This window comes from Scyliorhinus torazame, chromosome 4 (assembly GCF_047496885.1).
Source record: "Scyliorhinus torazame isolate Kashiwa2021f chromosome 4, sScyTor2.1, whole genome shotgun sequence".
Taxonomy (NCBI): Eukaryota; Metazoa; Chordata; class Chondrichthyes; order Carcharhiniformes; family Scyliorhinidae; genus Scyliorhinus; species Scyliorhinus torazame.
The window spans coordinates 206305042-206323571 of NC_092710.1; the positions used below are offsets into that span (position 1 = coordinate 206305042).

The 18530-nt window shown below is 47.7% G+C and overlaps 1 protein-coding gene across 5 annotated transcripts in view; it reads right to left on the reverse strand.

Annotated features, from left to right (window-relative positions):
• LOC140410710 (ectonucleotide pyrophosphatase/phosphodiesterase family member 3-like) overlaps nucleotides 1–12990 on the reverse strand; it is a 280597-nt gene extending 267607 nt beyond the window's left edge. For 2 of the 5 annotated variants that reach the window (XM_072499151.1, XM_072499150.1), the window contains exon 1: nucleotides 12460–12594. Coding sequence is in view for 3 of the 5 variants with exons in the window: in XM_072499147.1 (XP_072355248.1) it covers nucleotides 12460–12603 (144 nt within the window). In the remaining 2 variants the exon portion in view is untranslated. Of the gene's footprint in view, nucleotides 1–12459 lie in introns of all 5 variants that reach the window. The other 3 variants (XM_072499147.1, XM_072499148.1, XM_072499152.1) reach the window with 3 other exon arrangements.
• Nucleotides 12991–18530: the final 5540 nt, after the last annotated feature.

Consider the following 18530-nt stretch of genomic DNA (forward strand, 5'->3'; position numbering starts at 1 on the left):
TAGGAGCAGCATTAGGCCACTTGGCCCATCGAGTCTGCTCCGCCATTCAATCATGGCTGATATTTTTCTCATCCCCATTCTCCTGCCTTCTCCACATAACCCCTGGTCCTCTTATTAATCAAGAACCTATCTCTCTCTGTCTTAAAGACACTCAGTGATTTGGCCTCCACAGCCTTCTCCACAGATTCACTATCCTCTGGCTGAACAAATTTGTCCTCATCTCAGTTTTAAAGGATTGTGCCTTCAGTCTGAAGCTATGGCCTCGGGTTCTAGTTTTTCCTACTAGTGGAAACATCCTCTCCACATCCACTCTATCCAGGCCTCTAAGTATTTTGTAAGTTCCAATAAGATCTCCCCTCATCCTTCTAAACTCCAATGAGTAGAAGGACTGCTCCTCCTATGGCAAGCTCTTCATTCTAGGGATCATTCTTGTGAGCCTCCTCTGGACCCTTTCCAAGGCCAGCATATCCTCCCTAAATAGGAGGCCCAAAACTGCTCACAATACTCCAAATGGGGTCTGACCAGAGACTTAAACAGCCTCAAATGTACATCCCTGCTCTTGTATTCTAGCCCTCTTGACATGAATGCTAACATTGCATTTGCCTTCCTAACTGCCGACTGAACATGCACATTAACCTTCAGAAAATCTTGAACTAGGCCTCCCAAGTCAAGCCACAGGATGAGGTATTTGGGCAATGACCAAAAGGTTGATCAAAGTGGGTAGGTTTTAAGGAGATTCTTAAAAGGAGACCAAGAACGATTTGGGATGGCAATTCCAGAGCTTCAGGAAACAGCCATGTTTTTAGGTGCATGACAATTTAGAGCAAAATCTGCAACTGTCACTTGCTGACTTACCTTCTATCCAATCAGGATTTGAAGGAAATTATGTCAGTTGGGTACTCTGAACACTCACGGCACAAATATATTTATGACTGTTCAAATTTGGCATCAATCTGCCCTGTTTTGTGCAGCAAATGTGGCATAAGAGTGGTGAGGTCAAAGGCCTCATTCACCAGGATTGAAATTTAACAACCCACTGTACCAAAATTAACTCAAAGTAAACTAGCAAATGCTCTTCTTTGTGTTAATTTTAGTTGTGGATTTCATTTTCACACAATGGGTGGGATTTTCCGCTCACCCCCATGGCATGTTTTGCAGTGGCGGAGGCGGCATGCCGCTGGCTGACAGTGGGTCCCAGCGCTATCAATGGGATTTCCTGAGTTCACACCCTCCACCGCCAGTGAACCCAGGGTGGGAGATCGTCATTAGCGGGGCCGGAAGCTCCCACCAGCAGGAATGGCTGGAACATCCTGCTCAGTGCGTATCTGCAAATAAAGCTGCAGCGTTTTATCTTGTAGAAACTATTCTCAGATTACAGAGGGGCGGCGGTTTATAGGAACACCTGACAACATTTTGGCAAATAACATTTTAGACAAATAAAAATTATGCAAATATATTCAAGGTACTTAAGATGCTAATTAAAATTCAATTTTAGTTCCTTCTTTCCGCAGTGTCAGCAGTTGATAGCATGGTTGCCTCTAAACAACAAGATTGTGATTCAAATTCTACTCCAAAGACTTAAGCACAAAATCTAGGCAGATACTCTCAATGCAGAATTGAGAGAATCAAATTGTGTATCCAACTCCCTTTTGAAAAAGTTACTACTGTCATGACAAAGGATCATAGACACGAATCATTTAACTTATAAGTAAGCTCCGAATCATGAACTTTTAAGTAAGCTTTGTGGTTTTTTTTAAAAGGACAAAAAATAAAAAAACGTCTGAGACTGCAAAGTAACAGCTTGCTGGAAAATTTCTTCTGGATTACACCTGACCAACTAGTCCAGAGAGAACAGAATGTCACACCGTTTCAGACAGAAACACGTCAAAGGAAGAGATGCAATGTAAAAACTGAACTATAGGGCGGGATTCTCTGGCTATGTTCGCCCAGAGACTGGAGAATCCCAGTTGAGGTCAATGGATTTTTCCATTGTCGGCGTCTCGCCCGTGGCATTCTTGCAGCGGGCGGAGTGGAAGAATCCAGACCATAATCTCCTGTGGAAATAATAGAGGCTGATTACCATCTCAGCAGAAATCATCTCCTGTGAGTTATATCCAAGACTGTGGACGTGGTCGGAGTTGAAAGAAAGCAATTCTGGAGAAAATAAACATTTGTGTTTTTCCCTTTCCAGTAATACACAAGAAAATAGATTTAAAACCAACTGTAACCCCAGTCTCTGTCTGCTAGTCTGGTGTTCTAGCTCTACTGTGCTAGTGTGCTGTGAAGGTCAGAGCTGAACAACATCCACGAGGCATCCCTATGCTTGTAGGTAAAAAACTCTCTCTCTCTCTCTCCCTTTGTGGGAAGCAAGTCACAAGTCAGCAAAGCCACAGTCGAAAAGGAAACACAACAACACTTTTCAGATAAACTGCAGAACCAAAAATCTCCAAACCAACATCTTAAAGTGCCACAGTCAGCGCCACCGGCATCGCCCAACTTACCCGCCCCAGCATCTCACCATCAAGCCAAAGACCAATTAATATATCTTTTTAACTTTACTTTTGGACTCACTTCTCATTTCTAACGTGTGTTGCACTTTTTTTCTGCGCGTCTTAGTCACCAATAAACTCACTCTTTAAATCAAGACAGCGGGCTTGAATTGGCTCCTTTTAAAACATAAATAAATACATTTGGACTGGGAAAATGTATCAATGACGGAAGGGATGATTTTAAATTAACTTTGTTGTGACCAAATAAAGTTGGATAAAGAAGGCTCATCCCTCCTCATTCGGGAGCAGAGCCATTTTGGGTATCTCGTCCAGAATCATAACAAATTGGGAGACATCGGGCAGAAACCGGTTGAAACACAATGAATCTGCAAATATATAAAACGGAAGAGAGAGGTCAAAGTAAACTTAGACCTCTTAGAAAATGAATCTGGGGACATAGTTATCTGGGGACAAGGAAATGGCAGAGGAGTTAAACATATTTTGCATCAGTCTTTACCGTAGAAGATACTTTGTACATCACATAAACTCCCAAAAAATATGAGGGAGGAATTAAATACCATCACCATCATTGGAGAAGTAGCATTAGACAAAGATCACTGGAGAAGTAGTATTAAGCTAAAGGCAGATAAGCCCCTGGCATTGATGGCTTGCATCGTAAGTTCCTAAAAGTAATGACAGAGATAGTGGACGCATTGGTTGTAATTTTCCAAAAATTCTTGAATTCCACAGAAGTACTGGAGGTTTGGAAAACTGCCAATGTGACACCCCTATTCAAAAAGGGAGGGAGGCAGAAAGTGGCTAACTATTGACCGATTAGCCGGACATAAATTTTTGGAAAAATATAATCATAATCTAATCAAGCAGAGTCGGTATGGCTTCATGAAAGGGAAATCGTGTCTGGTTCATTCATTAGGGTTTTTCGAGAAAGTCTCAACCTGAGTGGATAGAGGGGAACTGGTAGGGGTGTTGTATTTGGACTTCCAGAAGGCGTTTGACAAGGTGCTCACAAAAGATTACGTATAAGAAAAGAGACCATGGCATTGGAGGTAGGATGATTGCATAGGTAGAGAATTGGCTAATGGGTAGGAAACAGCAAGTAGGGATATGGGGTTCATTTTCAGGTTGGCGATCTGTAATCAGTGGGGTTCCACAGGGATCAGTGCTGGGACCACAACTATTTAAAATATATATGAATGACTTGGAGGAAGGAAGCAAATGTATTGTAGCCAAATTTGCAGACAACACAAAGAGTTTGAAAAGGGATATTGATAGGTTAAGTAGGCAAAAGGTTGGCAAACGGGGTATAATGTAGGGAAATATGAAGTTGTTCATGTTGGAAGGGAGGACAAGTATTATTTAAATAGAGACAAACTACAAAAAGCTGCAACACAAAGGGACTTGGGAGTACTTGTGCACGGAGCGCAGGTGCAACAGGTAATATGGAAGGCTAATGGAATGTTGGCCCTCATTGCAAGGGGGTTGAAGTATAAGAGTAGGGACATCTTGCTGTAACTGTACAAGATAGTGGTGAGACTACATCTGGAGTACTGTGAGCAGTTTTGGTCCCCTTATTTAAGGAAAATATTATTTCATTGAAGGCGGTTCAGAGTAGGTTCACTGGGATGATCACTGGTATGGAAAGGTGATCTCATTGAAACATATAGGATTCTTAAGGTTCTTGACATGATAAATGCTAAGAGGATGTTTCCCCTCATGGGAGAGTCTAGGACCAGAGGGCATAATCTCAGAATAAAGGTCTGTGAGTCTTTGGAACGCCTTACCACAGAGAGCTGTGGGGGCAGCCCTGGTGTATATTTAAGGCTGGCTTGGATAGGTTCTTGATTAGTAAGGGAATCAAGGGTTATAGGGAAAGAGCAGGAAAGTGGACATGAGAAATGTTGGATCAGCCATGATCCTACTGAACGGTGGCCCAGCTTTGAGGGGCTGAACGGCCTACTCCTGTTCCTATTCCCTCTGGTCTTATGGTCTCAACCAACGCCTTTCAAGCAGTACATTCCATCGTAACAACTTGTACGAAAAAATTCTCGTCAACTTTCCTTGCTTCTTTGCCAATTAACTCAAATCTATGTCCCTTGAATATTACCCTTCTGGCAATGGTTTCTCTTTATTTATTCTGATCAAAACAGTTAATCATTTTGAACACATCTATTAAATCTGTCCTTAACCTTCTCTGGCTCAAGTAAAACAGTCTCAGCTCCGTTATCCTCTGCAACCAAAAGTTCCTCCACAGTACAATGATTTTTTTAATAAAAGGTGAAAGAGTTCACAATGTCGCAAGTTAATTCAAGTCACAAGCATCTGATTGAATTTGCTGACATGGTTAGAATCAATAAGGTGTGCTTCTGATGCATGACAATGATTCCACAAAAATGTTATTGATTTAAGAACGAGGTAAAACCATTGGAAGAAAGATAGACTTGCATTTATATAGCATCCCTACAATCTCAGGACATCCCAAAACATTATAGCCAAAGATAGCCAACAACATAATCACTGTCCTAGGTGGGAAACCGCAGCCAATTTTCTCACAGCAAACACGCACAAATGGTTATGTAATAAACATCAAATAATCTGTTTTAATGATAATGATTTAGGGATAAATATTGGTCAGGCTTCTGGGGAGAACTCTACTACTCTTCTTCAAACTAGCACAATAGAATCGTTTAAACGTTTAAGATGCAGTGGTCTAAATGTGGTTGAACAAGTGCTCATTTTTATATAATATTGTTGACATGGTTTATACCTTTTAAGCCAGACCAGGCCTGTAACAGGTTAATTCTTCGAGTTACAGAGGCAGAGGCAATGGAGAAAGTGCAAAAAAGATTTACAAGGTGGACAATATATACACTGTTCTCAATTTTCAGGAACAGTGAGACTTGGGAGTGTATGTAAACAAATTTTTTGACGGTGGTGGGCTAAGTTGAGAAAGTTTTTTTTTAAAGTACTTTGGATCTTTGGCTTTATTAAGAGAAGCATGGAGTGAAAGTTCTTTGGCCTCAACTGGAGTAATGTGTTCAATTCTGGGCATCAGAATTTAGGAAAAATGTCAAGGCCTCAGAGAAAGTGCAAAAACGATTCACTAGAATGGTGCCAAGAATGAGAAATAACATACCGTAATGTGTGGAGTGTAGGTAAAATGAGATTATTCCCCTTAGAAAAGAGAAGGCTAAGGGGGATTTGACACAGCTTTTTAAAATTATGAGCAGTTTCGACAAGAGTACATAAGGAGAAATTATTTCCAGTGGCAGAAGGGTCAATTATCAGGAGGGCACAAAATGACTGTTTTTTTTTTTTAAGTAGGGGCAACGTGAGGGAAATGTGTTCACAGACGGCTGTCGTGATGTGGAACGCATGGATTGAACTGGTAGTAGAAAATAATTTGATAATAACATTCAAAATGGAATGAGTTAAATATTTGAAGAGAACGCATTTGCAGGGATATGGAGAAGGAGCAGGGAGGGTAAACGGCAGGATAGATCTTTCTTTGTATTATTCAATGATTTTAGAACAATCTGAGAAGATAAAGGGTTAATTCCTCTCGTAAAGGGAAGAATGAGGTCAGCTGGTAGAAGCTTTACAAAAGATGATGGGGTTGGGTGGGGTAGGAAAGTTAATTCCACTCAACAGCCGCAGCAGCCGGCTTTTAATAATGCCGGCTGCAAGCGGCCGTCAAAATGGCTGCAAACATGTAAAAAAAATGCGGGCGTACTGCGCATGCGTGCCAGATCATCGGTGCGCAAGTGCAAAATTATGTGCATGCGCGCCGGTGATCGGGCATGCATGCACAGTGCGGCCGCTTTTTTTTTTAACGGTCGCAGCTATTCTTTTTACAAGTTCGGGGGGGGGGGGGGGGGGTTTATTCATTTAATTTATTTTTTACAAGTTCGGGGTGGTTTTATTTGATAACATTTTACAGGAAAAAGTGCAAAACTTTGGACAGGTGGAGACTCCATACTTTCCGACACCGGAAGGCTTCACCTTCACCCAACAGGTTCCATTGGAGGAGCGTGTACGAGGGCCAAAGGGACCCAAAACCATTTCCTCCATTTTTGTCAGCAGCAAACGAGGTAAGAGAAAATGGTGGGTCATGCAGGTCAGCCGGCATAGGCCTCGAAGGTCGGCTGGCGTGGGTCGCGTAGGTTGGCTGGGTTGGGTCCCCAGAAAAAAAGTTGGAAAAACACTGCAATAAGTCATTCAGGAGAAACTTCCCCATCCAGATAGCAGGAAATTAGACACAGTGATATGTATCTAAAGGAGCTAGATAATCAAACTAGGGAGAAAGGAGGAGATGAAGACAAGGAGGAGGGGCTATTTTTGTTCAACAATTCGATGTAAACATTTTTGCTCATCCCATACTGGATTCCAGACAAACAGCCTGACAAATCAGAGACAGGGCAGAGAGGCAGTGGTGATGTGGAGCTTGGAGTAGTCAGTGTGCCTATGCAAATAACACTGTGGGGTCAACAGAGGGAACCCCAAATATTAACCATTCTTTATATAGTGCGCAACTCAGAACTTGCACCTAAAATCATGCCCAAAGCCGCACCCTTTTAGTCAACACAAGAACAGAAAATGCTGGAAAAACTCAGCATCTGTGGAGAGAGAAACCAGAGTTAACATTTTGAGTCCGTACAACTCTTCTTCAGAGCCTTTTAGTCAAAGTCAAAGTAGAGTTAAGCCCAAATATCTTACCAATCTCATCAGAATACATACATCCTTATTTCAAATGAGGATAAATCAGTGCAAGCAATGAACTCGCAAAAAAACACTGAATCCATTCCGAATATTTCTTTAACATTCAAAGTTTAAATTTCAACTTATTTAACCACCTTACATGTACATCAGTTAGAGCATGTTTAAGAGCCTGTAATCAGAAAATTGTTTTAAATGTGACAACTTAAAACATATAAATGTATTAATATAAAACAAAAATTACAGAGCAGGGACTAGTAAAAATAACTTTTACAAAAATGTTGAAAATGTTATAACGACTAGAAAGAGAACTTGGTTTTCCTACTGCGCCTGATAATCTGGTCGTAAGATTGAGATCGACAAAGAACACGCACATGGAGGATACCTGTCTCTGGACTGGGGACCATGGTCACTGTACATTCATTCAACCAGAGGATTTAACGTACGAATGTAAAGGATCCAGGAGAATTGGGTGTGTTGCAGTCACGAGCCTAATTCACTTTCACTCATAAATCAGCAATTATTTAAAGCGTAATCCATTTGCTACAATCCGTTTGTTTCTTGCTACAAACACGTTGAAAACATACAGACATGTATCGCCCAGACACACAGTACTAGAATTAAAATAATAACTACAAAGGAAAATTAATATCAACTAATTTGAAGTAATTGCATTGGTTACGAACCGAAGCACAAGTTTGTTGGGAACTACACTGTAGCTGTACACCTGCCAACTCCTGTCGGGAGTTGGATGCACTGGAGGGTTTGCTGTGAACTCAAAAACAATTCTCTCTCTCTCTATGCTATGTGACCTTCACCCCCAGTGACCCACTGTTTCTCTCTATGCCGAGTGACCTTCACCCCCACAGTGACCCACTGTTTCTCTCTATGCCGAGTGACCTTCACCCCCACAGTGACCCACTGTTTCTCTCTATGCCGAGTGACCTTCACCCCCACAGTGACCCACTGTTTCTCTCTATGCCGAGTGACCTTCATCCCCACAGTGGCCCACTGTTTCTCGCTCTTTCTCTCTCTGCTGGGTGACCCTCAGCCCCAGTGATCGACCAACTCTCTCTATGCTGAGTGACCTTCCCCCCCAATGATCCACTGTCTCTTTCAATGCTGAGTGGCGTTCACCCCCAGTGATCCACTGTCAGTCAAAATGCTGAGTGACCTTCATCCCCAGTGATCCACTGTGGCGATGTGGAGCTTGGAGGAGTCAGTGTGTCTGTGCAAATAACACTGTGGGGTCAACAGAGTGATCCACTGTTTCTCTCAATGTTGGGTAGCCCTCAGCCCCAGTGATCCACTGCCTCTTTATGCTGGGTGACACAGCCCCAGTGATCCACTGTTTCTATCCCTCTCTGCTGGGTGACCCCCCCCCCCCCAGTGATCCACTGTCATAGAACATAGAACACACAGCACAGAAGGAGGTCATTCGGCCCATCGAGTCTGCACCGACCCACTTAAGCCCTCACTTCCACCCTATCCCCGTAACCTAATAGCCACTCCTAACCTTTTTTGGCCACTAAGGGCAATTTATCATGGCCAATCCACCTAACCTGCACGTCTTTGGGCTGTGGGAGGAAACCGGAGCACCAGAGGAAACCTACGCAGACACGGGGAGAATGTGCAAACTTTGCACAGACAGTGACCCAGCAGGGAATCGAACCTGGGACCCTGGCGCTGTGAAGACACAGTGCTAATCACTTGTGCTACCGTGCTGTCTATCTATGTTGGGTGGCCTTCACCCCCAGAGATCCACCTATCTCTATGCTGGGTAACACAGCCCCAGTGATCCACTGTCTCTCTCTCTCTTTGCTGGGTGGCCCTCAGTCCCAGTGATCCACTGTCTACCTATGCTGGGTGACACCCAGCCCCAGTGATCCACTGTTTCTATCTCTCCCTGCTGGATGACCTTCACCCCCCCCCCCACCCCCAAGATCTATGCTGGATGACACTCAGCCCCAGTGATCCACTGTCACTCTCTCTCTATGCTGGGTGACCCTCAATCCCAGTGATCCACTGTCACTCTCTCTCTATGCTGGGTGACCCTCAATCCCAGTGATCCACTGTCACTCTCTCTCTATGCTGGGTGACCCTCAATCCCAGTGATGCACTGTCTCTCTTTGCTGGGTGACCCTCAGCCCCAGTGCTCCACTGTCTCTCTCTCTCTATGCTGGTGACACTAAGCCCCAGGGATCCACTGTCTCTCTCTCTCTCTCTCTATGCTGGGTGACCCTCAGCCCCAGTGATCCACTGTCTCTCTCTCTCTCTCTCTATGTTGGGTGATCCTCAGCCCCAGTGATCCACTGTCTCTCTCTCTCTATGCTTGGTGACCCTCAGCCCCAGTGATCCACTGTCAGTCTCTCTCTCTCTCTATGCTGGGTGACCGTCAGCCCCAGTGATCCACTGTCTCTCTCTCTCTCTCTCTCTATGCTTGGTGACCCTCAGCCCCAGTGATCCACTGTCTCTCTCTCTGCTGGGTGACCCTCAGCCCCAGTGACCCACTGTTTCTCTCTATGCCGAGTGACCTTCACCCCCACAGTGACCCACTGTTTTTCTCTATGCCGAGTGACCTTCACCCCCACAGTGACCCACTGTTTCTCTCTATGCCGAGTGACCTTCACCCCCACAGTGACCCACTGTTTCTCTCTATGCCGAGTTACCTTCACCCCCACAGTGGCCCACTGTTTCTCTCTATGCCGAGTGACCTTCACCCCCACAGTGACCCACTGTTGCTCTCTATGCCGAGTTACCTTCACCCCCACAGTGGCCCACTGTTTCTCGCTCTTTCTCTCTCTGCTGGGTGACCCTCAGCCCCAGTGATCGACCAACTCTCTCTATGCTGAGTGACCTTCCCCCCCAATGATCCACTGTCTCTTTCAATGCTGAGTGACGTTCACCCCCAGTGATCCACTGTCAGTCAAAATGCTGAGTGACCTTCATCCCCAGTGATCCACTGTGGCGATGTGGAGCTTGGAGGAGTCAGTGTGTCTGTGCAAATAACACTGTGGGGTCAACAGAGTGATCCACTGTTTCTCTCAATGCTGGGTAGCCCCCAGCCCCAGTGATCCACTGCCTCTTTATGCTGGGTGACACTCAGCCCCATTGATCCACTGTCTCGCTCCGCTGGGTGACCTTCACCCCTAGTGATCCACTGTCTATCTATGCTGGGTGACACAGCCCCAGTGATCCACTGTTTCTATCCCTCTCTGCTGGGTGACCCCCCCCCCCCCAGTGATCCACTGTCATAGAACATAGAACACACAGCACAGAAGGAGGTCATTCGGCCCATCGAGTCTGCACCGACCCACTTAAGCCCTCACTTCCACCCTATCCCCGTAACCTAATAGCCACTCCTAACCTTTTTTGGCCACTAAGGGCAATTTATCATGGCCAATCCACCTAACCTGCACGTCTTTGGGCTGTGGGAGGAAACCGGAGCACCAGAGGAAACCTACACAGACACGGGGAGAATGTGCAAACTCTGCACAGACAGTGACCCAGCAGGGAATCGAACCTGGGACCCTGGCGCTGTGAAGACACAGTGCTAATCACTTGTGCTACCGTGCTGTCTATCTATGTTGGGTGGCCTTCACCCCCAGAGATCCACCTATCTCTATGCTGGGTAACACAGCCCCAGTGATCCACTGTCTCTCTCTCTCTATGCTGGGTGGCCCTCAGTCCCAGTGATCCACTGTCTACCTATGCTGGGTGACACCCAGCCCCAGTGATCCACTGTTTCTATCTCTCCCTGCTGGATGACCTTCACCCCCCCCCCCCACCCCCGAGATCTATGCTGGATGACACTCAGCCCCAGTGATCCACTGTCACTCTCTCTCTATGCTGGGTGACCCTCAATCCCAGTGATCCACTGTCACTCTCTCTCTATGCTGGGTGACCCTCAATCCCAGTGATCCACTGTCACTCTCTCTCTATGCTGGGTGGCCCTCAGTCCCAGTGATCCACTGTCTACCTATGCTGGGTGACACCCAGCCCCAGTGATCCACTGTTTCTATCTCTCCCTGCTGGATGACCTTCACCCCCCCCCCCACCCCCGAGATCTATGCTGGATGACACTCAGCCCCAGTGATCCACTGTCACTCTCTCTCTATGCTGGGTGACCCTCAATCCCAGTGATCCACTGTCACTCTCTCTCTATGCTGGGTGACCCTCAATCCCAGTGATCCACTGTCACTCTCTCTCTATGCTGGGTGACCCTCAATCCCAGTGATGCACTGTCTCTCTTTGCTGGGTGACCCTCAGCCCCAGTGCTCCACTGTCTCTCTCTCTCTATGCTGGTGACACTAAGCCCCAGGGATCCACTGTCTCTCTCTCTCTCTCTCTATGCTGGGTGACCCTCAGCCCCAGTGATCCACTGTCTCTCTCTCTCTCTATGTTGGGTGACCCTCAGCCCCAGTGATCCACTGTCTCTCTCTCTCTATGCTTGGTGACCCTCAGCCCCAGTGATCCACTGTCTCTCTCTCTCTATGCTGGGTGACACCCAGCCCCAGTGATCCACTGTTTCTATCTCTCCCTGCTGGATGACCTTCACCCCCCCCCCCCCGAGATCTATGCTGGATGACACTCAGCCCCAGTGATCCACTGTCACTCTCTCTCTATGCTGGGTGACCCTCAATCCCAGTGATCCACTGTCACTCTCTCTCTATGCTGGGTGACCCTCAATCCCAGTGATCCACTGTCACTCTCTCTCTATGCTGGGTGACCCTCAATCCCAGTGATGCACTGTATCTCTTTGCTGGGTGACCCTCAGCCCCAGTGCTCCACTGTCTCTCTCTCTCTATGCTGGTGACACTAAGCCCCAGGGATCCACTGTCTCTCTCTCTCTCTCTATGCTGGGTGACCCTCAGCCCCAGTGATCCACTGTCTCTCTCTCTCTCTCTATGTTGGGTGACCCTCAGCCCCAGTGATCCACTGTCTCTCTCTCTCTCTGCTGGGTGACCCTCAGCCCCAGTGATCCACTGTCTCTCTCTCTCTCTCTATGCTGGGTGACCCTCAGCCCCAGTGATCCACTGTCTCTCTCTCTATGCTTGGTGACCCTCAGCCCCAGTGATCCACTGTCAGTCTCTCTCTCTCTATGCTGGGTGACCCTCAATCCCAGTGATGTTGTCTCTCTTTGCTGGGTGACCCTCAGCCCCAGTGATCCACTGTCTCTCTCTCCACGCTGGGTGACCCTTTAGCGCTCCTTGCGCCGCTCACTCGCTGCACTCACCGCAATGATCACTCGGTACTTGGAGCTGTGCTGGTGTGTTCGGATCTTCACTGGCGGCTCCGAGACTGGGGTTAGCATGGACGCCTGCTGCTCCTCGTTGGAGTAACGCGCTTCGTACCCCTGCCTACTTTTCTCCAGATCCATCGTGTTCGCCTTTACCGACTTTGTTAGCGCAGAACGCAACGACTGCACCCAATGTGAGAAGAATATAAGAGGCAGGAGGCCAGGGGAAAGGTGCCGTCAGCACGCCCCCCTCTGGGAATGAACCAATCCCTCAGTAGGGTTGCTGCGGGCGGGGACAGGCTGGGGACTGGCGGCCAGGCTGGGGCAGCACGCGGCTGTCTGAGAATGCTCCGGACTCCAAGGCAGATACAGCACACAGGCCAAAGATAAGCTGCTGCAACTGGTGCATAAACGTGTTTGCGACAGTTTACTTTTGTTGGCCAGTTTTGTTCACAAAAGGAGTTTAAACGCTTATGAAAAGCGACTTTAAACCCTGCAGCCAAGCTTAGCCTTCCTGTTTAACGGGCAAGTTGGGCTGCAATAACTGGAAATGTAGAGATCTAAAGTTATGTCGCGTTGATCGTTTTGTTTCCGAAAATCACCCAGTAAGAGTCATTTTAGTCGCTTGCAGTACATGTTCAGAAAAATCAATTAATAACTGCAATAGTATTTCCATAACAACACAAAATGCTGTAACCAGGCAGCAGGTCAGGCAGCACTCGTGGAGAGAACCAGAGCTCACGTTTCAGGTCGAGATGACCTTTCATAAGAACTAAAGAAAGATAGAAATGTACGATAGAAATTTTAAGCTAGTGGAAGGGGCAAAGGGCAGGAAGAACACCTTGGCAGGTGGAGGACACACCAGATTAAATGACAAAAGATTTCAAGATGCAACAGCCAATAAAAGTGGGAATCGAGAGTGAAGAAACCAAAGTTGTGTCTAAATGAGGCATGAATGTCTGTTTTTAAAAAAATCTGAACGCCGGATAAAGGGAAAGATCAACACAGCAAAGCAAAGGAGATTGAACGAGATGGAAGCAGAGATTACAAGTGTTGAACTCGATGTTGAGTCCAGGTGGCTGTAGAATGCCAAGTCGAAAGCTGCTCCCGAGATGCTGAACATGCGGGTGGCCAAAGTTAGTCAACAGGACATTCATTGTTTCCAGGATGTCAGTGCACGAGGCAACGTTGCTGGTTTTAACTTTCGCCATGAGACACTTTATTGTCTGGAACGTTATGTGGGAGGTTGATATTAAGTCCACAAAGTTAATTCTCAAAAAGATATTGTAGCACCGTCAATATGACGCGAGGCAGGTTGAGGTAATGTCAATTGAAGGCTTTATTAAGCAGAACTTTATCCCCAGCAGCGTGGTTACAGAATGCAACTGCTGAGGGAAATGGAGGGAAAAACTGGGTTCATATACCGGCATTTCTGGGTGGAGTCCAGTAGGTGGCAGATCCTATCAGGACCTGGCATCCCTCCACCAATAGCCTGTCAACACGTGGTGCACCGTATTACCCCTAATACATACCACCACAGATATCTTCCAGCAATGAAGTCAGTCCACAATTCCACTTATATTGCCTGTGTTTCTGTCGTTATATCAATTCTTTCAGAGTTCTTGAAGAAGAAGAGGTTCCATCTTCTAATTACAGTCACAAATGGGAATTTATCATAGGGGACAAATAAATGGCTGACTAACTAAATATATACTTTGCATCTGCCTTCACAAAGGAGAACACAAATAAGATACCAGAAATGTTGGCGAGCATGGGGTTTAGTGAGAGAGGAAGTGAAGGAGATCAGTATTAGTCGATAAATGGTGTTGGGGAAATTGATGGGATTGAAGGCTGATAAATTCCCAGGGCCTGATAATCTACTAAATTACTTGTGGTAGTCGCCACTGTTGTATTATATTGTATATACTGCACTGCATACGAGGGTATTACGGTAAGGCCCCTGTACTACAGTTACGGGGGTAGATCCCTGCCTGCTGGCTCCGCCCAGTAGGCGGAGTATAAATGTGTGTGCTCTCCGAACTGCAGCTATTTCGACAGCAACTGTAGGAGGCCACACATCTCTGTGTAATAAAGCCTTGATTACTCTCTATTCTCGTCTTGTCATAATTGATAGTGCATCATTACTTAAGGAAGTGACCGTGTGTATTGCTGATGATCTTCCAAAATTCTAAAGACTCTACAACAGTTCCTACAGATTGGAGGGTAGCTAATGCAAAAAGGGAGGTAGATAGAAAACAGGGAATTAAATACCAGTAAACCTGACGTTGGTTGTGGGGAAGATTCTAGAATCCATTGTCAAAGATTCTATAGCAGAGCACTTGGAAAACAGTGGGAGGATCGGATCGAGTCAGCATGGATTTATGAAAGGGAAGTAATGCATGACAAATCTGCTGGAATTCGTCGAGGATGTAACTGATAGAGTTGTCGAGGGGCAGCAAGTGAATGTTGAATTGGTAGGATTTGTTTATTGTCACGTGTACCGAGCTATAGTGAAAAGAATTGTTCTGCATACAGGGCAGGCAGATCATTCCATACGTTAAAATAAAACATAGGGCAAACATAAATACACAATGTAACTACATAGACACAGGTATTGGGTGAAGCATAGAGGAGAGTAGTACTGCTCAGTAGAGAAGATGTTTGAAGAGATCAGATCAGTTCAAAGGAGAGTCGTTTAGGAGTCTGGTAACAGTGGAAAATAAGCTGCTTTTGAATCTGTTAGTGCATGTTCTCAGACTTTTGTATCTCCTGCCCGATGGAAGAAGTTGCAAGAGTGAATATGCCAGATGGGAGAGGTCTCTGATTATGCTGCCCACTTTCCCAAGGCAGCGGGAGATGCAGACAGAGTCAATGGATGGGAGGCAGGTTTGCGTGATGGACTGGGCTGTGTTCATGCCTCTTACAGTCATCGGCAGAACAGTTGCCATACCAGGCTGTGATGCAGCCAGATAGGATGCTTTCTATGGTGCACCTGTAAAAGTTGGTAAGAGTCAGTGTGGACATGCTGAATTTCCTTAGTTTCCTGTGAAAGTAAAAGCGTTGTTGTGCTTTCCTGGTCATAGCGTCGACATGGGTGGACTAGGACAGATTGTTGATGATGTGCACACCTAGGAATTTGAAGCTGTCAATATTTGACAATTAACAAATCCAATCCAATCCAATCCAATCTCTCTACGGGGTCACCTCTGTTGTAGCCGATCACATCTAGGATCGCTGCGTGCATCTCTGCAAGGGTGCCTCCTCCTACATTCTGTGGGTTGGGAAGGGCTGCTACGACCGAAGGGTCTAAACTCAAAACTGAGCTTCACGTGCTCATGCTCGTCCAGGCCGTACATGGTCGCCTGCTGCTTCACTCTAGCAAAGAAGTGGTGAGGGTCTGAGGTGGGGAGGAACGGTGTGATTTTCTCGCACGAGTCCCGTAATTGGGTCACGGTTAAGGGGGTCGTACAGAGAAATTCTGTATCTCCGTCCGATTTGACTGTGCGGTGGGTGGTTACTGGGTACATTGGTGCCTGAACTATCTGCGATGTGGGGGGTTGGGGCGCTTTTCTCTTCTGGGGCTTTCCTTGCGCACATGTTCCCTGAACATATCTATGCGCGGTCTCATTTAATTCTTCCCAATCCAGGCCGTCTTCTGTATCCAAAGGTGCTCTGGAATCCATTCTGAACTGAAAGCAAAGACTGCAGTTCTGCAATCTGCTTCCTGCACATCGCATGATCTAGTGAGCTCTGTGTGGTAATACCAGGTATTGCTGTACCTAAGAGGTGGATGACCATTGGTTAGACCCAGGAGTCTACCACTGGCTGTTGTACATAGCTCCGCCCTGAGAGGCGGAGTATAAGAACCGGTGCCATCCCAGCAGCCTTCACTTTCTGTATCGAAGCTGCTGGGGAAGAATTCTAGCAGATTAAAGCCTTCAGTTATGGAATCACTTCGTCTTGAGTGTAATTGATTGCGCATCAATTTAATCTGCTACAATTTCAGTTGGAAGGATGGATCTCCACATCAAACCAGCTCAGCCCCCTTGCGGATAACTCTGCTGTTATTTTTAAACACTGGCTGGCGTGCTTTAAGGGCTACCTCGACACGGCCGTAGGCACCCCACGGAAGGACGAAAGATGCATCTCCTGCGCTCCCGGGTCAGCCCCGGGATCTACCCCCTTATCGAGGAGGTGGAGAACTATGCTGCCGCTATCGAACTGCTAGAAGGACATTACATTCGCCCGGTAAACCAGGTCTACGCTCATCACCTGCTTGTGACGAGGCGGCAAAGCCCCGAGGAAACGTTGGAAGATTTCTACCGGGCGCTACTGGTGCTGGGCCGAAACTGTGGCTGCCCGCAAGTTTCGGGGAGCGAGCACACGGAACTTTTGATTAGGGATGCTTTCGTGGCAGGTATGACCTCCCCTGATATCCGCCGAAGGCTCCTGGAAGGGACACTCTGGGACTTACAGAGGCACGGGCCCTGGCAGGGTCCATGGACGTTCCCTATAAAAACACGCGGTCCTTTGCACCCGATCACGTGGCGGCCCCCTGGGCTGCGTGGCACTCTGCAGCGGCAGCTCCTCAGAATTTCCCCCTAACCCCGCAAGCCTGCGCGGCGAGACGGCCCGCTAACGCCGCCGGACCCCGCTGTTTCTTCTGCGGGCAGGCGAATCATCCCCGCCCGTGCTGCCCAGCCCGCACCGCCACCTGCAAAGGGAGCGGCAAGAAGGGCCACTATGTGGGGGTCTGCCAGGCCCGCGCCGTGGCCCCGGTCTCCAGCGGCTATGGGCTGCCGCAGCAACCCTCCCTTCAGGCCCCGACCAGCGTTCACCACCCCCCCCTATCCTAACGCCACGTGTGACCCACGGGCATGGCCATCTTGCCCCCCGGACCCCACGCTGGACGGGTGGGCGCCGCCATTTTGTCCATCGCCGACGCCATCTTCATCCTCGGACACCATGTGCGACCCATGGGTGACGCCATCTTGGATGGGGCCCCAGGCCCCCAGCTCGGTCGACTACACGCTGCCCGATCAGAACTCGCAACTGCTTCATCTGGCCTCGGTAACACTGGACCAAAGTCGACCTCGGACACTCGCAACTGCTACAACGACGGTCCTCATCAACGGCCACGAGATGTCGTGCCTGATTGACTCTGGGAGCACGGAAAGCTTTGTTCACCCCAACACAGTAAGGCGCTGTTCACTTGTAACCCACCCTGTAAATCAAAGGATCTCCCTGGCCTCCGGGTCACACTCGGTGGAGATACAGGGGTTCTGCCTAGCGAACCTCACTGTCCAAGGTAGGAAATTCAACAATTCCTGCTGCACCTCTGCGCGGCTACCCTCCTTGGGCTGGATTTCCAATGCCATTTGCAAAGCCTGACTTTTAAATTCGGCGGCCCTATACCTCCCCTTACTGTCTGCGGCCTCGCGACCCTTAAGGTCGACCCGCCTTCCCTGTTTGCGAACCTCACCCCGGATTGCAAACCCGTCGCCACCAGGAGCAGACGGTACAGTGCCCAGGACCGGACCCTCATCAGGTCCGAGGTCCAAAGGCTGCTGGGGGAAGGGGTCATCGAAGCGAGCAACAGTCCTTGGAGAGCACAGGTAGTGGTGGAAAAGAGCAGGGAGAAGCATAGGATGGTCATTGACTACAGCCAGACCATCAACAGGTTTACGCAGCTGGATGCGTAACCTCTCCCCCGTATAGCCGACCTGGTGAACAGGATCGCACAATACAAGGTTTTCTCCACGGTGGACCTCAGGTCCGCCTACCACCAGCTACCCCTCCGCACGAGTGACCGCAAGTACACTGCCTTCAAAGCGGATGGGCGGCTCTATCAATTTTTAAGAGTTCCCTTTGGTGTCACTAATGGGGTCTTGGTCTTCCAGCAAGAGATGGACTGAATGGTTGACCGGTAGGGCTTACGCGCAACGTTCCCGTATCTGGATAACGTCACCATCTGTGGCCATGACCAGCAGGACCACAACACCAACCTCCGCAAATTCCTCCAGACCGCGAAAATCCTTAATCTGACTTACAATAAGGATAAATGCGTA